This window comes from Lactuca serriola, chromosome 8, assembly GCF_051521515.1.
Source record: "Lactuca serriola cultivar US96UC23 chromosome 8, Lser_US96UC23_V15, whole genome shotgun sequence".
NCBI classification, from domain to species: Eukaryota; Viridiplantae; Streptophyta; class Magnoliopsida; order Asterales; family Asteraceae; genus Lactuca; species Lactuca serriola.
In genome coordinates this window covers 67,417,345-67,443,707 of record NC_136415.1, presented here as the reverse complement: position 1 = coordinate 67,443,707, position 26,363 = coordinate 67,417,345, and the positions used below count along the sequence as shown (strand labels likewise).

Here is a 26,363-nt window from a genome sequence, read left to right as displayed (position 1 = left end):
GCAAACCACCTTTACTGGAATTTCACGAATCCATTCGAATTTCCTCCCGGAGATAGGTAAACTCCTATCCCACATTTTTCGTAGCGCATTGACAGCAAAGATGCCATCCGAAGTTAGCCTACATGTCCAAGATTCAACTGCAGAATTTGTTTGTTTACACAAGATGTCCTCAGATGCTATGTTCTTTTTTCTCAGCTCTTTACATACCCCGGCAATATTTTTCCAAGTACCTGGTAGTCTATTATTAGCATAATAGTCATCTGGTTTTGAGTTCAAATTATGTATACCCTTAATAACCGCAGCCCAAATTGTTGATGCTCCAGTCCTCAATCTCCACCACCACTTAACCATTAAGGAGATATTCAAAGATTTGATCGTTCCCACGCCTAGACCCCCAACCTCTTTAGATGCAGTAACAATATCCCATGCGACCCAGTGGATCTTCCTTTTGTCTCCAGAATTTCCCCACAGAAACTGCCTTCTAATGCTTTCTAGTTTGTCAATCACCCCTTGAGGTGCAACAAATAAAGAAAGAAAATATGTGGGCAAATTCCCCAACACCGATTGCACCAAGGTCAGCCGTCCCCCGAATGAGAGAGTTTTGGACTTCCATTTCGATAGTTTCGCATGAAACTTATCAATAACGGGACTCCAATGTTTAATAAGGTTCATGTTTGCCCCTACTGGTACCCCCAAATAGTTGAAGGGTAGTTTTGCCGGTTCACACCCGAGAGGTCTTGCACGCCTTGTAACCTCATGCGTGCTTACACCGACTCCAAATACTCGTGATTTGTTGAAATTCACCTTTAAGCCCGATGCAACATGAAAGCAATGAAGAATTCTCGACAGATTTTTGATATTATCCTCCGACCACTCACCAAGAAATAACGCATCATCCGCGTATAGTAGATGAGATATGACCGGCCCTCCATTTGGAATTTTAATTCCATTAAAAACACCTCGTTCACAGGCTGCCCTCATAGATACCGATAGTCCCTCCATAGCAATGATGAAGAGAAATGGGGATAGCGGGTCTCCTTGTCGGACACCCTTTGTGATGGGGAATTCATCCGTCGGGCAACCATTGATGAGTATTGATGATTTTGCAGATTCCAGACACCCTTTAATCCATCCTCTCCATATGTCTCCAAAGCCCATTGATTTCATATTTGCATCCAAAAACCCCCAATTAATAGAATCAAATGCTTTGTTAAAGTCGGCCTTGAATAGCAACACCTTCTTCTTCGACGCCTTGGCCCACGAGCACACCTCATTGACAACAAGCGGACCATCAAGTATATTTCGCCCCTCCACATAAGCAGATTGTACCTCATCTATACAATTTCCCAGTACCTTCTTGAGCCTTCTTGCTAGAAGCTTGGAAATGATTTTATAGATGGAGCCTATGAGACTTATGGGTCGATAGTCACTGAGAAAGGACGGGTCCTTGATTTTAGGAACCAGGGATATAAAAGAGGAATTACACGATTGATCAATCTTCCCGTGCCTCTCGAAATGTTTTACCACCGCAGCTATGTCACCTAATAGTACATCCCAATATTTTTTATAGAATTTGAACGAAAAGCCATCTGGTCCAGGGCCTTCTCATTACCACAATCCCAGACCGCTTCTTTTAGGAGAATAAGAATAGTTAGAAAAAAAAAATATAGGAGAATATTTAATTTTTCGATTAGTAGACATCATTCTTTTAAATATTTGATCTGCATTCTATATTAACATTAATTACATTAATTATGAAGAAATGTAATAGGCGGCATAGTAGAAGAATAGTTAATGAAGATAAACAGGAAAGAAAACACCGATGGATATTTAAATTTTCAATTAGTATAATAGGCAGCAAATTAGAAGAGTAGTTAATGTTAACGAAGTGTATGTATCGATGTGTTTGTGGTTCGATCATATTAAGCTCATACGGGCAATTTTGTAATTTTCATAAAAACGGATGATGAAGTTTATCTTTGGCCTACCATCTAGGAATATATGATAAAATCAATCAAATATAGATTTTGACAATCTAATTCCGTTCATTTGACAACTAAATACATAACACGATGGACACTACATGATATAAATTAAAGTTTGGTATAAAATAACCCGTATAAATAACCAGATGACATCCATATCCAAATGGATATCATATATCTTTTACTCAAATAATTTAGGTTTACAAATCCATTAACAAAATTTAAACCTCTTTTTTTATGGTGTTCAAAATACCTCCGAATTAATAGAAGGCTTTTTTTCTTAATACAACTTGAATTACTTCTTGCGCAAGTACAAAAAGGTGACAACCACCGATATGCCAATGGCTGCTAATGGAACAGCCCAGTATTGCTTAGTAAGGTCAAAAATGTAATTTTCTTGCTTCTCAGAGACAATTTCAAGCTGAGGAATGTCTGACGTGTCCAACTCCCCAACAAAAAAACTTTCCATTAGTTCCCTTGCAGTTTTGCTATGCCCCGCATCTTCAAATTCATCGGTAGCATCTTTCCCTTCAAAATCAAATAGTTTCATCATTAAAAATGCTGATTCTGGAAATGGAATCACTCATTCCATTCCATCACACATTCGTCCATTCATTCCATTATAGAAAACACCAGCTTAGTCAAATATCTAAGGAATCACATTCCTTCAAGAATAGTTCATACCACTCCATGTAGAAAAAAAACAAACAGGTTTATTTCATTCCTATGGAATGAACCATTCCATTCCTTTTGTGATTCCATTGTATCAAACACTACCTTATTTAAATATCCAAAACTTCTTCTGATAATGACAAAAAGGTGGGTTTGCATAACTGATTGGAGCTTTCCCAATGTAACCTACGACAAATTTGGAGACTTTTTGGAAAAGAGATGCCATCTTTTTAAAAGAGTCCTATTACAGATTCTTAGCCTATAAAATAGCTAATAGATCCAAATCTAGGAAAAATGAATATTTACAAATAATGACAATAAAAAACATAGGATATTTTGCTAATTTGATATTCTGCATAACATCCGGAAATTGATCGGCTTTTATACCTTAATATAAACAAAGAATCTTGTGAACGAAAATCAAGTAATCAATCAATGATTTGTAATAATCGCAAAGGGTTGAAAAGTAATTTTAGCTTGTGATTTTTTCGAATTACGTAACAGATAATGAAATTATGAGGAATTACCAGTAACCTGAAGGAGGACATCATCTCCACCTGGGTGTTCTTCCAGATACGATGACACATCGTACACCTGGTAAAAATCGTAATATATGTTAGCACCAAATCCAATATTGGTTGCTTAATTTTGAGAAAAACATCATTGCGACATAAATTAAGCAACGAAAAAAAAAATTATACAAGATGATGAGAAATGTTTGGGGCTAAACTTATAACAAAGTCCAAATTCTAATCATGTTCTTTAAATTCATACAAATCGATTACAATCACTTCACATTCATCAATTATCAGTTTAACTAAAAATAAAACCCTAAAATACAACGTAATGAACCCATATAGCAACAGTATAAGGCCTAACTCGATGTAAAACATGATCATATTTAAGCAATTAGAGAAGTTTAGATACATAACGACGTTTATACCTATATTTATACAAGCATACGGCTAATAATTAAAGAGAGAAGCAGACCTTGCCATCGATAACAACCCAGCAATCGCCTGCGGAATTGTGCTCTGAAGCTTCTTGCATCGTGTATAGCTTCGTTAGAGTTGGCATTTCTTGGGGTTAAACTGGATTATTGAAACTCAGGATTTCTTACTCTTTCTAAATCCCCTATTCTGGAATGAATCTTTCTTCAGATTCTATTTGACTTGAGAACGATAGATAAAATGGCGATATTACAATTTACAGCCCTAAATTTGAAGTCGATATCTTGACGCCCAAGCACATAGCAATGGCACAGTACATTATGATATCATGTTCACTGGGCTTACTAGCCCAATCCTTTATTGGATTTTGAGGGGTAAGCTTTTGAAAATTCGACCCAATCTTCATTTAAAAATAATAATAACAATAAGCTCTTATATATATATATATATATATATATATATATATATATATATATATATATATATATATATATATATATATATATATATATAAAGTTCTTTAGACCGGATTTCTATAGATTTTGTTGATGTAGAAGGATATGTGGCACAAATAACAATTTAATAGAATCTTACAAAAGCCCATGGATCTAGGTTAAATGAGGAAATTGGTTCGGATCAACAACATACCTATCATTGCCTTGGAGATCTTCAAATTCTTGGTACCCATTAATTTAAGCAACCCAAAAATTGTCAATATAAAAGAAGTTATACGTTAAACCATTATAAACCATCGTATGAATGTAACTACTAAAAGTGTTGTTAACCTTTTCCAAATCTCATCTCATGCATTTTTTGTATATGCATCCATAACCTCTGCATTACAAGACATTTGATGTTCTTCAACATTACTATTAGCGGATTCCTTCTAACATCAAGGATAACAAAATTAAAACTTTATGAAACTCCATTCTCTACTACATCACTGTCCATACTTCCCTAAAAAAGTCTTTGACCAATACCTTGGGTCCCTTTCTATGACATAATCATAAGCCCTTCTTTCTAAGGACTTAATCTCATCTTTGTTGCTTCAAAATTTAGTATTGTTATTTCCCTCACATTCGTCCAAAAAGGTTTGAAATATTGTTCCCCTCTAAATCTTTTGTTGAAGTTAGCTAGGATGTACCTAACACACAATATGTGTTCCATATTAGGTACTCTTTCCTTCACAACTTCAGCTAATGCATAATAAAAGCAATAGACCGATTTGCATGATCAAACCAACTAACAAAAGAATGGTTAGTGGATATACCTTATGTCCATCAAATAGGATTGTAAGACCACTACCATTTCCCTCTCCAATGTCTCCTATCAAATTGTACAGAAACCATTTATATTCCCTCTTGTTCTTAACATTAACTACTACCCCAGCTAAAGGATAGATGTGATTATTGGCATCGCTCCCCATTTTTTATATGAGCTCTCTTCTACATATGCCCTTCAGAAAGTAGCCATCAACTCCAATTAACTTTTTGCATCCATCTAACCAGCTATTTATAACACCTTAGCTAACATAAAACCTATCAAAAACCATAGTATCATCATGATGTGGCTCTAAATACACCTCAACATGAGAACTTGGATTAGCCATTCTTATTTTAGCTACCTAATCCCATAATTTAACATAGTGTTCTTTCAAACTTCCCTCAACTTTATACAATGCAAGCTTTTTTGCGTTCCTACATTGGCCAACTCTCATATTATTGTTGTATCTCTTAAATATTAAGGATTTCATTTTCCTCAAATTCATTTTTGGCCTCTCTAATATGTTATTCATAAACTATTTCCCTATTCAATTATATGTTACAATTGACCCAAGTTTGAATGCCCTTGAGAATTTGTGTTGTGGTTGAAAGGACTTAATCTAAAATTTTCTTTCTTCTTTCATCCAAGATGCAAACAACCTAAAAGGGCATGTTGAAATTTTCTTTTACAACACCTAACTAGCAGCTTGTCCTTATCATTTTTTTCAAACCATAACTCGTAACTATTTGCTACTGCATACTTACTAAGAAAGAATTTAAGTTCAACATTAGTAGAGAACCTCATACCTAATATAGGCTTTGTCTTTTTCCATTATTGGGTATGATCATGTCTAGGGTAGATAGGTCCTTATACATTCCTATCTTCATCAACAAGGTATTCATTCTCTATTGGACAAATAATGTTTAGGAAGTGATCATTAAAGGTTTCTTTTAAGATATATAAATTCCTCATCCTCTTCATGTTCACCTTTCACACCTTCTGCTAAAATGGACTCAACATCTTCAATAGAAACCTCATCATCTTTAGGCTCTGGTTCTTCCTCCTGAATCCAATCAAATAAAGGTTTATGTAGGTCGTCCACATACATATTCAACCTCTTATTTTTATTAGCAGCTTCAAGAAACTCATTAAAACCACACTCATTTTATATAACATGCAACCCCTCGGCCAAACTTATGTCAGCCACACAATAATACAAATCTTTGCAAAAGTAGTTGGTAAGTTTTTCACGAAAGGTGGTGAAATTAGAGAAGTTCATTTTGTTCACATCAATGTCTCATATAGATGCTCTAATTGGATCAAAATACACTAATAGGTTAGGTGTGAACATGTCATTATATTGTACATCCAAGATTGGAATTGCCTCTTCTGCCATGATCAATTGCAATTCATGAAGATTGGGAGTAATGATGGTGGAGTAGTATCGCCTAATGGAGGATGGAGGCATACTAAATAAACCTTATTTATATGTTATCCTTTTAATTTGGGGTGTAATGGATGGCTTATTCATATAAGATCCCATATAGACACCACATGTGTAATATATTTTACTAAAAAACATAAAATCAAATATAACCGACTAAACCAGGTGTAGCTGGTCAAAAGGATTACATACGTACAAAAAAAACAAGTATAAAGGATTGTTTTATATAAAAAATAAGGACTAAACCTATATACAAAATGAGAACTATCTTACCCTTTTTGGTCATTTTACCTTGTAAATTTAGTTCACAATCTAGCGTACATTCATATCTCTATTATAATAAAAGACTACTATGATAAAAGAATAAAAACTAGAACACGCTATTAAACCAATATTATGTTTTACCGCTCATTCCAACTATATTCCCAATTATCATATGACCTTTTCTTCCTTCATAAATTTTAAAACATTAGTAAAATGATAATCACATTAAATCAGAGACGTAATTATTGATATTTTAATATACTCTCTGTCAGGAATCTTTAAATCAATCCTATGAAATTGGGAATCTTCAACTCTTTAACCTACTAATCATTCACGAGAACCTTAAATCATGAATCTCGCCTTTGTTTCTCCTCTCCCTTATATCACGGCCCCACCCTTATAGTTCTCGTGTTTGGGGTTTACTAGATATTATTTCACCATTTATGTACAACAATGGAAGATAATATCGACAGGATATGTGTTACGCTTTTGATAAAGAATTCAGAAGAACTTCAATGGCTGAAAAAATTAGGCGATTCAAAGGGGGTTATACGAGAATTTGGAATAAAGTAAGCTAACAACTCCTGGAATAATTGTTACACCATTAAAATCGAAGCCAAAATTACCAATGGTGAAAATCCAAATATGGAGTTCAATACACTAATTATCTCTGATCTGTTTATGTTACACAATGGAAAGACCCACAAATCATCTTCAAGAAAATATGTTTGCTTCCCAATTTATCTAAATTCTAACTGACTAGCATTCTTTTGATTAATTTGTTTGCTTATGAATGAGGTTATTGATATAAGTAATTTTTTAGAATAAATTATTTATTAAAATGGAGACTATTGATTACTATGCTACGATGTTGATGAAAAATGGATTGGATCATATCCCAATCGGGTATTATTACTCTGAAGGATTCATGGATGATCCAAAAACAATAGGCAAGTAGGAAACCATGTCACGGTGTAAAGATTCTATCCAAACACAAATATATTCCTGTTTTGATTCTATTTTATTAGAAGTCCTAAAAATCGGGCTCAAACTTATTATACCGTGGCCTATTATTATGTAACATCCCCCTCCGAAACGTATCAAAATATTGTCCACTTTGGACTCCCGACACGAAAACTTCCCAAGGGGTCACCCATCCCTGAATTGATCTCATCCGGGCACGCTTAATTGCAGAGTCCTTATAGGATCTGCTGCCCTCACGGCTTTAAACCGTGTTGTGATAGAGAAGGTATCCACACATTTTTAAGGAATGTTTATTCATCCTTCTCAGCCAATATGGGATCAAGTGCAGCTAACCTGCCCGCCTTCACCCCCTATTATAGGTTTCGACGTCCCCGTCGAACACATCGGCCAGTGCCCTAACTCTGATACCATTTGTAACATCCCCCTACGACACATATCACAATATTTTTTACTTTGGAATCCCTGCACAAAAACTTCCCAAGGGGTCACCATCCCTGAATTGATCTCACCAGTTGTAACATGCTGTACCGAATCGTTTCTTATGTGGGGGTGGTAACCCGAAGACCGAGTATTATCAGGCTTAGGGCCTTTGAGTAAAAGATATTTAGACCACATTTTCAGTGTGTATAATGTAATTTTGATGATTTGGTATTTTGTTTTATGTTTTGATGCCAAAGGGTATTTCGGTAAAGTGTCAATTCGGGCTTTTATGAATTTTGGATTTTTGTTCGGAAAGTTTAAAGGAAAGGATGAGTTAATAGAAGTGTAGAGATTTTCATTACCTTTCCGAGGATATAAAGAACGTCAAAATCGGAGTTTGAACGAAGAATTTATGCTCGTTTGAAGTTTGGCTAATTTTGGGTGATGCTGAGTACATTGGGCGTACAAAGGGGCATACGTTGGGCATACTGAGGCACCTTGAGTACGTTGGGCATACCAGAAGTACACTGGGCATACGTAATTAGTGCCTAAACCCTATTTTCATAGTTTGAGCCCTAGTTAAGCTCCTTAACTCCCCCAAACCCACTCCATTCTCAGCCTCCACCTCTCCAACACCCCCTTCCATGAAACCCAAACCCTAGTTGAGCCTTGTGTGCTAAAAGAAGGTGTTTTGAGTGCTTTAGAGTATGCATGGTGCACCTTGGAGAAGAAGAAACTTCTTGGAGAAATGTTGGTTGCTTTGGAGCTTGTAGATATGGACTTTGTTCACCTTGATCTATCTTCTAGAGGTATAAAGTTTGAATCTTGATGATGTATTTGTTAGATCTACCTAGTTTTGGATGTTATGAGCTTTTGGTCATTTTAGTGCATAAAGTTTAGATCTTGAAATGTTGTGACCTTGTTATGGATAAAGTTGGAAACTTTATCCATTTAAACATCATTTTGATTTAGATCTGAAAGTTGGAGACTTGTACTTAATGGATTAAGTTGAAAAAGATGAACTTTTGGGTCCCTTTAAGACTTAAAGACTAGTTCTTGTTTTTTGGGACCATTCTAATGGATAAATTTTGAAACTTTATCCATTATAAAGCTATTGTGAACTATAAAAACATGATCTTGGCCCTTCTATCCATTTCATGCAAGAGTTGTGATGTATTCTTGGGTTAAGAACTTAGGGTTTTAGACATTAAGCACTTATAGCCATGCAAAGTCATAAAGTTGGAAACTTTATGACTTAGGACATCATTTTGGGCTTAGATCTGAGTTTTGGATGTAATCATTTAATGGAATAAGCACTTAATGAAGTTTTGGGACTGGGTTGAGTACATTAGGCGTACCTGGTGGTACGCTACACGTACGCAGTCAGTGCCCCGCTATTGGTCAACATCAGAGTATGCTGGGTGTACTCTCTTGGTACGCAGGGCGTACTCTGCTAGGAAGAAATATTTACTTTTGGACCTTGACCGTTGACTTTAACTTTGACCAGGGTTGACCAAGTTTGAGATTGTATTTATTGTTAGTTGGTGCGAGGTAATCCGGTTCGGCGGTCCGAGCAGTTATTTGATTATCAACATATTGAGGTGAGTCTTCCTCACTGTACTTATGAGTCGAAGGAACCAAGGTTAGCACATTGGATTAGATATCCTGATATGCGATAGCATGATGGTATGACTAGTGATCTGTAGATTTGCCTATTTGCCTATTGACTAATTATATGTTTATCTATTATGTATATGTCAACATATTATGTTGGGTTGAGGTTGTACTGCTTCGTGTTGTAGCCAACAAACCCTGGATCATTCCAGTTATGAGCTGAGGGTCAGGTGGGGCATGCCAGACTTATACTGAGGGTTTAGGTGCATTCCAGATACGAGCTGTAGACCGGGTGGTATACTAGACTCGTATTGAGGGCTTGAGAGCATTTCAGTCTGATGACTGATTGGGTTAGAGAGTAAGCCAAACATAAGCTGTGGGCCTCGGGGGCAAGCCAGACTTATGTTGAGGGCTAAGGAGCAAGACATATATGAGTTGTAGGCCTGATAGGCAAGCCTGACTCATATTGTGGGCTCAGGGGTAATCCAGTCTTTTAGCTGTGGACCCAGTACATGTTGTTATTTGAATATGTTATTTGTTCGTGTGTCACCACCGTCAATTTCCGGTCAAGTCAAAGTCAACCAAAGTCAACAAGTCAAACCGGTCAACTCAGTTAACCCTTGTATACTAGGGCTTACGTTAGGTAATTACTATACAACTTGCTATTCTAATGAGAAATCATCAATTGAAAAGTTCGTATATCTAGATTTCCTTAACCTAAAAATGTGGTAAGTAATGAACCAAACCGATAAAACAATGTTGCATACTCATCGGAAGTGTGTAAGATCCTTAAACACAGCTTAACGGGGTTTACGAACCTTGCATTGCAAAGCCAAACACTCAAAAAGGTCACAAAAGAAGCTTCTCCCAATCTGTTTCACTATATCTCTCTCTTTCTATTTAGAATCTCTCCCAAATCTCTCTAAGTATGTGAAATCTCTCCCAAATCCCTCTAAGTATGATAAATCTCTCCAAGTATGTGAAATCTCTCCCAAATCCCTCTAAGTATGAGAAATCTCTCCAAGTATGTGAAATCTCTCCCAAATCTCTCTCAAAATTTCCTTTAACTTTTTATAGTCTTTCGGGCCATCCCGACCCTTAACCGGGTCAAAAACTGCTAAAAACGGGGTAAATATGGGTAAAATAGACTTAAGGACCCGAAACCCCTCTTAAAGGGCTGAACCCTCTTAGAACTGAAGGTCCCTATAGGGACCGAACTGCTGAAGGACCGAAGCTGCCATGAACCGAACCCGAAGTCTCAGCCCCGAACCTCCCATAGACCAAACCCGAAGGTCCTCTCGGACTGAACTCTACTTTCGCCTTTGATCCATTTCGGGTCCAAACTACTTTCGCCTTCGGTCTATGACTAGAAGGGATCGAACCTCAGCCAAGTACCGAGAGGTCTCGCAGGTAGGCCATTTCTTCCCGGTTTTCGACTAGTTTTGCATTTTAGGCCCGTTTTTAATTATTTTAATGTGGGGTTTTCACCCAAAACTTTATTTTAACATATAAGGCCCCATATTTATTAATTAATCATGTTTTTGGGGATAAATCTTATCCAAGAAGAGCGGGTGAAGTACAAGCGGTGGAGTGTTGATTTTTCTTTAGTTTATGACACAAGCAACCACCCATACCCACTCCATGACCAACCCACACCCCTCCCCACCATACCTAGTCACCTCCTTGTACTTTTCCATCAATATCCAGCCATTCCCATGTCCTAAGAGCTGGAAAATTCACACTCTCTCCTCATTCTCACTCATTTCTCTTATTTCCACCCAAAGAGCAAACACTTTTCTCTCAACTTCTCTCCTTCAATTCTGAAATTTCCAAGGCTTTTTCCAAGACTTTTCTTCTTCATTTGGTAAGTATCATCATCTTTCATATGATTATTACAGTTCTTCACTCAAATCATGATTTCCTTACACAAATATCGTCATATTTGTTGTTAGATCTTCGAAATCTTCAAACATCATCTAAGTGTTCTTGAGTTGAACACTTCTTTACTTCATCATCCATCTACTAAAATCACTCAAGGTGATTTCATACCCCTACATTTTCATGTTTTCTTCAAGTTTTAGGGGGGGGGGGGGGGAATACATGTTAAAACACCAAGAACACAACTAAACTCAAACAACAGCTTTCATCAGAAAAGTTGAGTCTTATTCACGGATTGTTTTGACTATCTTAAACTTAATATCTTTCATCTCCATACGATTGTTTTACGATTTATGGTGATTTTTACAAAATTGCCTATCATTTCAGAAACGAATTCGGACCAGTCTGTGAATATGAACATTTTAACACAAGTTAAAGACTTCCAAAAATCATAATAAAAATTATGAATAAATTAGACACATTTTATGAACTCTCAGAATTTGCAGATTCAGTTTTCGACTTCATATGATTTTTCTAAAACAGTGCAAAAATGTTAAAAACTAGTTAACAGCTTATAACTTTCATAACACTTTGTATTATGTTGAGAAAAGTGTATAACAATAAGTTCTAAATATTGAATTTATTTTCTTGTTAGTTTATCATCATAAACTGAAATTTAGTCAATCATGATAAGGATTCTTCATTCATTCGAACACTTATAATAAGCATAGTTTATGGATTTTTACTACATGAGAAAGGTTTTACTCTCAAAACAAATGGGTTTTTCATATACTACATAATAGTAATAGTTTATGGACTCATAGCACTAATGTATTTTCATAAAATGGGTTCTTTTACATTACAAACGTTTTGGATAAACTATAATAGGTATAGTTTATGTATCATTTACATTTCAAACTTATTTACCAAAGGTTTTCAGTTCAGTTCACGTAAATCTATTAATGAATAAATTTGTGAGTGATTCCTTTCGTGTTACCTTCATGGTAACAAAGTCAAAAGTCCTATAAATTGTAACCAGAGTCTCTTGTAGGGAGAGCGTGACAGTTGTGTATAGATTTATATTGTGTCTGACAAGCCCGCACCCGAGCTGCTTGCAACAGCTAGACAGACATATTTGAGGTGACAAGTGTCATTTAACGTGCGACGCCTGAAGAACGTCGTATTACGAGACCGTCTGAGTCTTAGCATGGTTATAATAGCTCACATGTGGTATTAACAAATCATAAGATTTACGGGTTCTACTTTCAAATTAGCGAGTTATGTCGATTTAACTCACATAAATTACTTTAAGTATGGAAAAATACTTGTACACTTTTATAGCAAAAAGGATTTTATGCCGATTTAAAGTCACTTTTATATCTTTAAGTATGGAAAAATAATTGTTTATTTTCGGTCCTGGGATTTAGGACTACCTAACTCTTATAAGGAAAATATTGGATTTTCTTTGGAAACATATATCTGTTAAAACTACATTCATCTAGAATTGTTAGGCTTCGGCTATAATTGTTAAGTGTATATGTTAGAGTTATATAAGAATCTATTCATAATCGACTTAGACTTGGTGGGCCCGCCTTTCTTCCTGTTCCTTGTTTGGTTGTGAACCTAGGGCATACTCATTGTATTCGACGGCTTATTTAATTTAATTTTTATATAACTTATATACACTGGATGATTATAGAAGGAATCTACGGGTCTTTCTAGGGTTCATTATCGCATAACATAGAAGTATTCATTTCACACTTAACAAAGAAAATATTGGATTTTCTGGAAACATACTTTGACGTTTTTACAAAGAAAACGGTTTCTTTCTCAAACAAAACTCTTATGAACTCACCAACTTAATTGTTGACACTTTTTCAAAACTACTGGTATTCTCAGGAAATTAGTGAAACAGGAAAACAACAGCATTTTGAGGATGGGACGTTAAATCGTCAAACAATTCATTTTATCATCATAATGTAATTGATTTTGAAACATGTAAACTTACTATGATGTAACTTTTTCAATTATATTTATGATGGTTGTATTTACTTTGAGCACTATTATACTCGTTGTTGTGATACTACACATGAAGTCCTCCACCCCCGGACGTTTCCGCCATCCTTGGTTTGGGGGTGTGACATCGTGTGTTGCTACTTTGGGGGAACTCATTAAGCTTCGTGCTTACATTTTGGTTTATGGTTTTAGGTATCTCAGTGGACAGTGGCACGGCGAAGGCGTGACCATACACATCCATGGTTTTACAACTGATTGGATTTTGGGAGACTCTGATTTTAAATAATGTTTTGGAAATAATAGTTTGTAAAAACTTTTATTAATAGATGGGTCGCTTTTGAAAGGTTTAAATTTGTTGAAAATTTTGGACTGTTACATAATAGCAATGTACTTTACATTTTTTTATCTATATAGTCGACAATGTACTTTAATTTTATATATGATTTTAAGTCCAGTTGAGGAATTGGTTAGATAAAAGTTAAAATGAGTAATGAATTAGTTTTATTGAATTGTAATCAAACATCATGTCCTACTTTCATTTACTATCTTGTCAAGATCCAAAAAAGGGTAAGAACCTGAGGAACTAATTTTCAAAATTTATCATGAAAAGAATTTTGGACAAAACAAATATTAATATCAAATAAAGAAAACTCTCCATTTCCTTCGTTTATAATTGGCTGCCACTTGCCATAATCGGAACATCGTTATGCCACTGTTAGACCACCGCAGACCGCCGCTGACGGATTAAAACCAAATTTAGTGGCCTTTTTATTGTCGTATTCATAGCCTATTAGCACAATCATTATAGCTCTTATTTCTCTAGTAATACTTTTTAACACATATTATTTGATTTTTACAACCAAATATACAAAATTAATCAAAAATAGAACTATGTGTTGATAAACTCAATTTTATCTATTCTAAATTGTATACCTCTTTAAAATGTAAATCGTTTATGAGGTATATTGATATTTGCATATTTAGCTATATTTTTATGTTGGATTTTTATTATTTATTGGCTAATTAATTGCATATTATGGACAAAAGATACTTAATATTGTTCAAATTATATTTTCAGTCCAAAAAAGAAGCTCGGAAGCAAAAAGAAGCAGGAGATATGAACGGAAGCTCGGGAATGAAAGAAAGAAGAAAAAAGGCTTAATTTTGAAGCTACTCAGCGAGTAGGATCGTCTACTCAACGAGTAGACACGAAGATTCACGAAGCGACACGTGGAGTCCTTGCCGTATACGGATTCCTCAAGGGGGACTCGACGAGTCAGTTGCCTACTCGACGAGTAGCCCCTGTTTTGAGAAAATTATAAATAGACTTCACAAACCTGAATTGAGGACTCTCTCTGGATTTTTGGTGGAACACTTGGTGATCAAAGAAACCTTGGAGCTCTGGAAAACGTTGAAGAACCATAATCTTTCATTCTTAAGAGATTAAGGCACTTTAGGTTTAATTTTCCACTTTTCTTTTGAATTGAGTTATGTCAGGATTATTTGAATTCGTTTTTAAGCTTTCACACACTGAATTCATGAACTAATTTCGTTAGTTTCTGTTTGGGGAAACAATTTTGCTCTTATGGTTTAATTTACTCTTTTGATTAATTGTTAGTTGGTGATATTGTTAAATTAAGCTTGTTAAAGACCCTTATGCATTAACCATAACTGTTTTCTGTTAATTGCTAAGTGATTAAGCTGCATGAACATCTCTTAATTGCTTATCTCATATAATTTATGTGAACACAATACTATATGCCTAGGAATAATGAACATGAAACTAGGATTAATTAGAGAATGGGTAAATTAATGTGTGAGCTTGTGTGATACACCATCAACAAGAGGTTAATTGAATCACCAAATTTAATTAGCTAGCTACAAGTCTTATTTAACCTGAATAATTAACCTAGGAAATCTATTAGTTTAATCAATTGGCTATTGCTTGAATTGGTATGTTTTCTAAGGATTAGTAATAGTGACTGTGAATCTAATCACCAGAGTTGGTAACCAATAACAATTAATCTATCATATTATCATAAAAATTAACCATAGGAGTAAATGATTTGAACCTAAACAGAAACCCTTTTTGATCATTGAATTTAGTTTGCTTTTACGTGTCTTCAGCTTTTAGTTGAGTAGTTAAGTTTTAGTTAAATTTCTAGTCTTGCAAAACTAGAGAAACCCCTATTTTCTATTACTTGTTTTTAGTTAATTCTAGTTTTTAGTTTTAATTTTCCGTTCCCTGAGTTCGATAACCTACTTATTTAGCTTTACCACAATTGATAGGTCCACTGCCTTTGTGTGTCAATTTTATAATTAAAAGTAGGATTAAAACTAGTTGAGTAAACACACATCAAGTTTTTGGCGCCATTGCCGAGGAACGGTTTAAAAATTAGCACTAATTTCTAGTTTTATCGATCCTTTGTGTGAGATTTATCTTGCACAAAGTAATTTTTAGGTAATTTAGTTATTAGGATTAGTTTTAATAGTTTTCAGTTTTAGAATTTTAATTAGAATTTTTTTTTTCTGTTTCTGCCTTGAACTCGCCGAGTGCAGTCGAAGCTACTCGGCGAGTCTGTCGCAGTTTCACACTTTTGTTTTTATTTTCTTTTTGTTCTTTTTACGTGTTTTTCTTACTTTGGTTGCAGTTGTTACATGACCCGAGGATCCCATATGCCTTTGCTCCCTCCACTTGAAGACCAAGAGTCCGCTCTAAAGAAGAACAAGGGAAAAGCCGTTGGAGAATCCACTTCTTCAAAGAACTCTCCTTTGAAGAATCTAAAGTTCGTTTTTAGCAAGAAAAAGAGCAGCAAATCAGGAGCATCCATCACCTCTTCCTTGGTAAACGAAGACCCAATCAAGGAAGACATAGTGAACGAGTCCGAAAGGGAAGAAAGCGAATTTGGAGAAGCCAGCAATCTAGAAGGTGACTTTGACAACACCATGGCGAACATCGATGAAGTTCCCATGGGCGAATGGAAGAAGAGGATACGAGATGACACTGGCCCGGGACTTGTGCAACCCGCAATTCCCGCGACTGCCACTTTTGAGCTTGAGGGTCACATACTTGCTTAACTCAAGGAGATCCCCTTCTACAAAAAGACCACGAAGATGCCTATAAACACTTGGATGAAGTCAATGATGTAGCTGATTAATTTAATGTTCCAAATGTCCCTCGCGAAACCCAGCTGCTTCGTATGCTTCCAGTTACATTCAAAGGTGCTGCAAAGGATTGGCTCAAGTTACTCCCTCCCGGATCCATCACTACATGGGCTAAGATGAAAGAAGAATTCATTGACCAGTTTTGCCCACCTTCAAAAATAGCCAAGTTGAAGAAAGCTATAGCCAAATTTGAACAACAACCCGAAGAGTCCCTTTATGAGGCATGGGAGAGATACAAAAGTATACTAAGGAATTGCCCACATCACAATCTTAATAGCCAGCAAGAAGTCTCCATCTTCTATGATGGAGTCAATGTTACAACTCGGCAGCTCCTTGACTCGTAAGGACCCCTCACAAAGAAGGCAACCCCAGTGATCAAGGAATTAATTGAGGATTTCTCTAAACATTCTAGAGAATATCACAACCCACGAAATGAAGTAAGTAGGGGGTACGGAACACTGTTAATGATGGCATGGCGGTAATGATGGCTAAACTAGATAGTTTAGATAGGAGGATGAATAAGATGGATCAAACAATTCATGCTATTCGGGTAGGATGTGAGAATTGTAGAGGGCCTCACCTCACTAAGGATTGTGAAATGGATGAGAATGGAAACAAGAAGGCTCAAGTATTCTATTCAAGTGGCGACAAATTTGATGATAACTGGCGAAAACCAAAGAAGGAATGGCTCCCGTATGACGAATATAAAAAAGCAAAGGAGGAAAAATTCAAGCAAAAAGAACGGGGTTTCTATCAAAAGGAGGAACTGGTTATGGAAAAGAGAGTTGATTTGGAAGAGATGTTCACAAGGTTTTTAGTTGCGTACGAAAAGAGGCACAATGATACCGACAATGAATTGAAGGAGCAACGAGTAATGCTTAAAGATCATCAAGCTATGATGAAAGATCAACAAAATTTGCTTAGGAATCAGCATGCCTCCATTCATAACATTGAAAAGCAGATAGGACAGCTTGCACAACAAATAAATCAAAGAACACTTGGTGAACTTCCTAGCAATACCGAACAAAATCCAAAAATGGCGCATCTAAATGTGATAACCACTAATTCAGACAGAATTTTCACTCCTTTGACCTCTATTCAAAAGAGACCCATTCAGGTGCAAACAGAAGAGAAATTTGAAGGTAATTCGAGCAAACCCGACTCGACTCGCCGATTCGGTGTGATGGACTCGATGAGTCCAAGAGCTGATGAGAAAAATTATTCTCCTTTGAAATCCTACAGGCCCCCTTTGCCCTTTCCAACCCGAGCCATACCAGATGAGCAGATTCAACGGTATAGAAGATTTATGAAGCAAGTGAGGACCCTTCAAGTGAACATTCCATTTGTTAAAACAATACTTCATACACCCAAGTATGCAACTTTGCTTAAAAACCTCTTCACTACAAGACAAAATACGAAAGAAGTTGTTGAAGTATTGCTAAACGAACTGCCAGAAAAGAGGGGTGATCCGGGAAGCATCTCCATACCTTGTCAATTTGGGAACATAACTTCTACTCATGCGTTAACTGACTCGGGTGCAAGTATTAATCTAATGCCATATTCTTTCTTCAAGAAGCTAAAATTGCCGGAGCCAAAGCCGATTCATATGAAGATCCATCTAGCCGATAAGACAATAATATATCCAAAAGGAGTGTGTGAAGATCTTCTCATCAAAGTCGATAAATTTGTGTTCCATGTGGACTTTGTAGTTCTTGACATAGAAGAAGACCCTAAAGTTCCAATCATTCTTGGGAGACCTTTTTGAATACCGCTGGTGCATTAGTTGATATGTGCAAATCTACGCTGACGCTAAGGGTGGGGAATGATTCAGTGGTGTTTAAAGCAGAACAAGAGAAAGAGAACGAAGGGACAAAAGACGGAAAAATTTCCTCAACGGATTTTGGTGATGAAGTGTTAGAAAGAGAGCTTGTGTTTTTACACGAAGAAAATCCAAATCAATTTATATTACCTTCTGGAGGGAATTTTGATGCTGAAAAAGATTTAAAGGAGATAGAAAGGTTGTTAGAGGAAGGTGATTCAAAAGGAGCAATAAAAATTGTGGAACCCTCACCAACTCGCCGAGTAGCATCGACTGACTCGACGAGTCCAATCCAGAATTTTAAAAATAATGAAGACCTCACCTTGCTTCTTACAAGTTCCCTTTCTGAACTTGACATGCACACTTCTCCTGATCCTTTGGAAAGTCCAACAGAAGAAGCTGAAATTGTTGAAAATTTTAACTTCCAACATGCACAATTGGCTTACCTTGACACAGTGATAAAAGAAGAAGCAATTCAACTTGACGATAGGGTAAGTTAGGGAGAAAAAGAGAATGTAAGGGCTTGGAATGGTGATATGAATCGCTCGTCCATTGAATCACTCATGGCTAATCGAGACATCGATTCAAATACAATCAAGAGAACAAAGCCTCGAGCCCGAGTTTCTATTAATTATGAAGTATTTGCATTTGAACCAGCGGATTCTTTAGAAGGTAAGGAGGAATCCTTAATGTCAAGTGACGATAAGGTGGCAACTGTACGTGAAATTAAGATTGACAAAGAGGAAGTACAAAAGATGGGTCCAAAGAACGGGGTGCAGAAAAAGAAGGTTGGTAAATGGATCAAGTATGCATTTAAAGAAGATGCCACAAGGAAAAGGAAAGAAGAATTGCGTCGGGCATATAAGAGAAAGATACACACTTACAAGACAAAGTATAAAGAACAAAAGATTAAGCATGAATTCCCGATGAAGGAAAATGAGGAAACGTAGAGCGGAAAGAAGTCCAGCTAATGACTCCTTAAAAAGAAGCGCTTCCGGGAGGCAACCCACGTTTAGAGTTTGCTTTCTTTTTCTTCTCTTTTTCGTTTTTTTTTTCATTTTGCTTAGGATTTGTTTTTCTCAATCTTCTTCTGTATTTAAAATGATTGCTTGAGGGAAAGCAATGCTCAAGTGTGGGGTGGCATACATTTCATTTTACAAACTCAAAATTTTCACATAATGAAAAACTCGACGAGTCTATAAGTCTACTTGGTGAGTCCATTTCAGAAATCCCGAAAAATCGATGAATCAGGCATCTACTCGCCGAGTAGGTCCTCCTACTCGACGAGTACATATATTTACCCCCAAAAAAATATTTTTATTACATTCTGTAAAAGAGGGGTTTTACCCTAATTTGCAAACACTCAGCCATTCATACGAGCCGCCTCCCCACACTCGACGTGCAAACACTCTCAAGCATCCATCTTGAATCTTCTCTTCTTTTGCAATTTCAACCAACAAGGTAACAAATTTAGCTCTTAATCCTTTACAAGTTTCGATCTTTGGTGTAATAACACCTTTAATTTTTGGAAAATTACGTTTTTGGGAAGACTTGGATTCTAGGGTTTTGATTTTTGACAAATTAGGACGTTTTAGGCGTAAATTTTTAAATTCATAGACTCCTGGAACATACCGAAGCAAACCCCTGAAATAATTTATGGATTTGGCCGGTTAATTTCATCAGGACAAGATTTGTACTCCCGCTGTTCGTCCTACTCGCCGAGTAGTTCGTGGACTCGGCGAGTCCATGCTGCTGATGCCCAGTATTTTGCCATTTTTAATACTTTAGGTATTTTGTTTGTGGTTTTCTTGTTTCTTTGTTGTGCAGGAACCTGTTGGATAAGGTGTCTAAGTCCATAACTATTTATGGTATGTACTTGACCCGACCCGACATGGTCCTTTTGGGTTGCATGGCACCATGCAATTAGATAGACTAAATGAGAGAAATAACACTTGTGGATTATTAATATATTATAAGTTCTAATATATTAATAATATTATTTAATTAGTTTGATCAAGAATTAATTTGGAATTAATTAAGTGATCAAAAGATAACTAATTAAATATATGGGTTGATTATGTAAATCATCCATGACTTGTATAGTGGGCTAAAAGTACTCCATGGATTATCAAGTTGGGTTCCACCCATAGGATGCTCCATGGATGCTCCATGGGAATTACAAACCCATGGTTCATGGAAATAAAGAGTCATGACACATTAGGGTTTACATGGTGTAACCCTAGATGTGTCAATACTATATAAGGAACCCATTCTCCACCAAAATTGGCTACACATGAACAAGTGAGGGCTAGGACGATTTTTGCAAGTGTAATATTCTATCAAAGTTTACTCCTTTGCATTTGGTGTTGTGTGAAGCATTTGAGGCATCACACTTGGGGTGCTAGGCTCACAAGGTTTCAAGGATCATAAGCAACAACAAGGTAAGTTGTTCTATCTTTCATTCAAGTTCAAAATTGTTCCCCATGTATGATAGATAGGAATATAACCTTGGAATTCAACTTTGCATGATAATTAGACAAACATAGATACAAGGTTATTAGGGTTGCATGTACACTTAGGAAGTGGACTAGAATGCTCAAAACCCATCAGTGGTATCAGAGCCTACGCTTGTTTGTTTGTTATTTGTCCAAAATTGTTGAAAAAAGTCGATATTGTGTTGTCTGCCTGCTGAACTCGCCGAGTCCATGGGGGACTCGCCGAGTTCATGTGTAAATTCATCCTACTCGCCGAGTAGGTTCGTGCACTCGACGAGTAGGAGCCTAAGAATGCAAATTTTCGACTTTTGCTGCTGGAAATGGACTAGAAACATTACCCTAAACTGTTTTGGTGTTATAAAACTTGTTTTAGATGGTGTAATGTTTATGCTAATCCATTTACAATGGCTATAATAAAAAAAATTACAAGTTTTTTAAGTGTAATTTTTTGATTCTTGAAAGTGTTCATATTCATGTTCTTGAACTTATGAAGATTAGATGATCATAGGAATTATTTTTAACCTACTTGGTAGTTTAATTGTTGATCATAATATGTTTTAATGGAGTCCATAACTTGTCCTCAATTTATGGAAAATCAAAAGTCACAGTTTTATTAAAACCATTAAAAGAACACATGAGTTATAAAAATGAAGAGTCTTCATTTTATTACTCAATTAACTCATAAGTTATAAGAAATGAAAAGTTTTGAAAGTTTACAAACTTGCCCTCAAGTTTTGGAACAAGTAAAGTCTTGATTAAAACTTTAGTTCCAACCCTTAGAATTTTAAAACTTAAAATTCAACCCTTATACTTTATATTATAAGTTAATAATATATATATATATATATATATATATATATATATATATATATATATATATATATATATATATAAGATCAAGTCGTCTTACCGCTAGTACGTCTCATTCACGAAGCCGGTCTATAAGGGGGGTATAAGGTTGTTGCCTATAAAATGGCAACTTAATGCGTGTCCACTCTCACCCACCGCTTCCTTGATCAGTGGAGGGTCGTTAGCCGAACGGGTAAGACAAGGACTTATAAATTCTCATTAAAAGTATGATGAATATTATAAAGTAACTAAATTCTTTTATTAAATTCCCAACCTTAGTTACTTTAGGAAAAATGTGAATAAGGTGCTAATCCATGAAATTACACTTTACACTTTGTTTAAGTCGTTGGTGGAGCGTGTGTGGTTAACCGGCACACTAACTTGGACTTAACAAAGTAGGTAAAGGGTGACTTAAGGTTTATCATAGTATCGGTGGAACGTGTGTGGTTTACCGGCACATCGATTGAGTGATAAACTTTAAGGGTACCAGATTTGCATGGTTACTTCACACCTCGTTTTGTGATCCTCAGTATCCCAGTCACAAAACTTGGAGGGCGCACTCGAGATTGAAACATGCCTTTGAAAAGTTCACTGAATCTCAAAAGAATCTAGGAATTTCGAAGAACCAATCAAAAACCTAATATTTAATATTTCGTTTTTCATGGTGGAAATTGGTGAATCGTCATTCACCTACCTTTCAAATATGTTATAGCTTGGATTACGGCATACCTCTTCTAAGTTATAATATATTGTGATTGGTTCCTAGCCTTAATATTACATTTGGGTGTTTTATTAAGGACTCTCTTAATATCTAAACTAATCTTGTCCTCTTCTTTCAGATGTCTTCAAACAATGCTGCTTCTGGCTCTAATCCTAATGGCTCCTTTACCCTTATGAACTTGTGTGGGAAAGTCACTTTTGATGGATCCAACTTCAATGAATGGATCAGAAACATCAGGATGATTACCCGCAACGAGGACAAAGAATATGTCCTTGACAAGGAGCTTAAGGAGATTGATGAGACCACTGCAACTCCCCAGGAGATCACTGACTTCCGGGCATATGAAAGGAATGCTACAAAAGTGGCATGCATCATGTTGGCCACCATGACAGCGGAACTCCAAAAGTCCTATGAGGACTTCAACCCTTTTGAAATGCACCAAGATCTGATGGAAAGATACCATCAAAGTGCAAGACAAGAGAGGTATGAAATCATCTGCTCCATCATAACAACCATGATGAAGGACGGGGAATCCGTCACGAGCCACATGCAGAAAATGCAAAGGTATGTGGATCGGTTGCTGAAGCTTAATGTGAACTTCCCCGAGGAGCTTGCAATAGATATCATTTTGCACTCCTTACCATCGTGCTATGATCAATTCCGCATGACATATCACATGAATAAGGAAGAGGTCACACTCAGCAAACTTCAGGGACTCCTCAAGACCGCGGAAACAGGTCTTAAGGGTAAGTCGGTTGTTAACACTCCTACTCCAAACTTCACCCCGGTTTTGGCAATCGGGAAAGGTCGAGGGAAGAAGAGAAAGAGCTCTTCGAAGGGTATCAAGGCTAGGACCCTTGATGGCTCTTCTTCAAGTGGAACCAAGAAAGGTTTCATCACTCCTTCTTCTAACCCAAAAGAGGCTGAATGCTTCTATTGCCATGAAAAGTCACATTGGAAGCGGAACTACCCAAAATACCCGCAAGATGTGAAGGATGGGAAAGTTAAACCCAACCATGCAGGTATTTACACTATCTTATCTAATAACTCACCCCATTCTAACTCTTGGGTCCTTGATACCGATTGTGGTATTCATATATATTCTAATTTGCATGGACTAAGAAGAAGTGAGAATGTGGATCATGGAAGAATAAACTTAATCATGGGGAATAGGAAAGCTTTACCTGTCACCAAGATTGGAGTTTATACTTTATCGTTAAGTAGTGGGTTTAGTTTAGTTTTCAATAAATGTTGTTATTCGCCAGAAATGGCAAGAAATATTATTTCCTTTCATGCATTGTATAAACAAGGTTTCACCTTTTCATTTGATAATGAAGTTGGTTCGATTAATTCTTTCTTTAATAATGTTCTTTATTTTAAAGCATTACCTTGTGATGGTGTGTATGAAACTGTATCTGTGGTTGATAACTTAGGAAATAATGTATTGTTTATTGATTCTGTTAATGATAATAACTTGGATGAAGCATCTTTAAGGCATTTTCGTCTTGGACATATAAGCAAGAAACGCATAGGCCAACTCCAAAACGATGGAGTCTTTGGAGTCATTTGACCTAAAGTCAGATGATAGTTGCGAATCATGCTTACTTGGAAAAATGACAAAGTCACCCTTCACAGGTTCATGTGAGAGGGGTGAAGGTTTGTTGGATCTTATACACACGGATGTGTGTGGACCCTTCAAACATGCCACAAGGGATGCTAATCGTTATTATTTGACCTTTACTGATGATTACAGTAGATATGGATATTTCTACTTAATCAAGCATAAGTCAGAGACTTTTGAAAGGTTTAAAGAATTTAAACAGGAAGTCAAGAATCAATTGGGCAGGAACATTAAGATGCTTCGATCCGATCGAGGTGGTGAGTATCTTAGTTCAGAGTTCCTCGACTATCTTAGGGAATGTGGGATTGTCTCACAATTGACACCTCCCAGGACACCGTAATTGAATGGTGTGGCTGAGAGGCGTAATCAAACCTTGTTGGATATGGTTCGTTCCATGATGAGTCGAGCTTCGCTACCAATCTCATTTTTGGGGTATGCCTTAGAGACTCCTTCCCATATCCTTAATCTAGTCCCTACAAAGAAAGTTGCCAAAAATCCTCATGAGATGTGGACTGGTAAAGTACCCAAACTAGACCACATCAATATTTGGGGTTGCGAGGCTTTCGTGAGACGCGAGACTCATGATAAGCTCGAACCTCGAAGCGAGAGGTGTATTTTCATCGGCTACCCACAACAATCCTTTGGTTACCTCTTCTACAGACCTAGTGAAAATATGGTATTTGTAGCTAGGAGGGCTGTCTTTCGAGAGAAAGAGTTCATAAGCCAAGGAAACAGTGGGAGGCAAGTTGACCTTGAAGAAATTCAAGAGTTAAGTGGTGAAGGAACTTCAAACCCTAGCACTCAACTTGAGGAGGAAAATCCTGTTGAGCCAATTGACAAGTCTGTACCTCTGAGGCGTTCCACAAGGGCTAGGAATGCACCTGAGCATTACTATGGATTCCCTATTACTGCGGAAGGTGATACACTTATCAGTGATGAGACACTGATAGGTCTGGATGAACCTAACAGTTACGTAGAAGCAATGGCAGGCCCTGAGTTAGCCAAGTGGAAAGAGGCAATGGAAAGCGAGATACAGTCCATGTATGACAATCAAGTTTGGAACTTGGTTGAGAATGTACCAGGTCGTAAGACTATAGGGTGCAAATGGACCTTCAAGAAGAAGACCGACATGGATGGTAATGTACACACTTATAAGGCATGATTTTTTGCAAAGGGTTTCTCACAAACTCCGTGAGTTGATTATGATGAGACCTTTTCTCCAGTGGCCAAGATTAAGTCTATTAGGGTTCTGTTAGTCATAGCCGCATTTCATGACTATGAAATATGGCAAATGGATGTCAAAACCGCTTTCCTTAATGGAAAGTTGGCTGAGGATGTTTACATGAGTCAGTTAGAGGGTTTTGTCAATACAGAGTACCCTAATAGAGTGTGTAAGCTTGAGAAATCCATTTATGGGTTAAATCAAGCACCTCGCAAATGGAATCTTTGCTTTGATGAGAAAGTCAAGGAATTTGGCTTTTCTAGGAGTGAAGATGAATCTTGTGTATATGTCAAGGCTAGTGGGAGTATAGTTAGCTTTTTGGTATTGTATGCGGATGAAATACTACTCATAGGAAATGACATCCCAACTTTGCAGGAAGTTAAGTCCTGGCTTGGGAAGTGTTTCTCTATGAAGGACCTCGGAGAAGCTGCCTATATTCTAGGGATAAGGATCTTGAGAGACCGGAGTAAAAGACTATTTGGACTTAGTCAGAGTACCTACTTGGATAAAGTGTTGAAAAGATTCAGCATGCAGGACCCCAAGAAAGGAGAGTTACCCATCCAGAGTAACGCCAGATTGAGTAAGACACAAAGCCCTAATACTGAGGTTGAGATAGCGTAAATGAGTCGAATACCTTATGCTTCGGCTGTAGGATCGATCATGTATGCTATAACGTGTACTCGACCTGATGTAGCCTTTGCCTTGAGCATGGTTAGCAGGTATCAGAAGAACCCTGGCAAGGCACACTGGACAGCGGTAAAGAATATCCTCAAGTACCTACGGAGGACCAAGGACTGGGTCCTTACCCTCGGTGGGAGTGATGACTTGAGATTTGTATGGTATAGTGATGCTAGCTTTCAAACTGATAGGGATAATTTCCGCTCTCAGTCAGGCTAGGTCTTTACCTTAAACGGAGGAGCAATTTCTTGGAAGAGTTCCAAGCAAGAGACAGTGGCTGATTCAACTTGCGAATCAGAGTAT

At 36.8% G+C, this 26,363-nt stretch overlaps 2 protein-coding genes and 1 non-coding gene across 3 annotated transcripts; 1 reads left to right on the top strand and 2 right to left on the bottom strand.

The window, feature by feature from the left end:
* Positions 1-2,120: 2,120 nt before the first annotated feature.
* On the bottom strand, positions 2,121-3,875 carry LOC145070958 (cytochrome b5). Its single transcript, XM_079017905.1, has 3 exons — positions 3,648-3,875; positions 3,185-3,251; positions 2,121-2,513 (listed from the first exon to the last, which is right to left on the bottom strand). Exons 1-3 carry the CDS (start codon positions 3,732-3,734, stop codon positions 2,281-2,283), a joined length of 387 nt encoding a protein of 128 aa, XP_078874031.1. The 5' UTR covers positions 3,735-3,875; the 3' UTR covers positions 2,121-2,280.
* Positions 3,876-16,819: 12,944 nt separating this feature from the next.
* LOC145071733 (small nucleolar RNA R71) lies at positions 16,820-16,926 on the bottom strand. The gene has a single exon (XR_013690741.1). It is a non-coding gene; the product is annotated as a small nucleolar RNA R71 (small nucleolar RNA).
* Positions 16,927-17,961: 1,035 nt separating this feature from the next.
* Positions 17,962-18,420, top strand: LOC145066978 (uncharacterized). The gene has a single exon (XM_079014211.1). The coding sequence runs from the start codon at positions 17,962-17,964 to the stop codon at positions 18,418-18,420; it is 459 nt and encodes a 152-aa protein (XP_078870337.1).
* Positions 18,421-26,363: the final 7,943 nt, after the last annotated feature.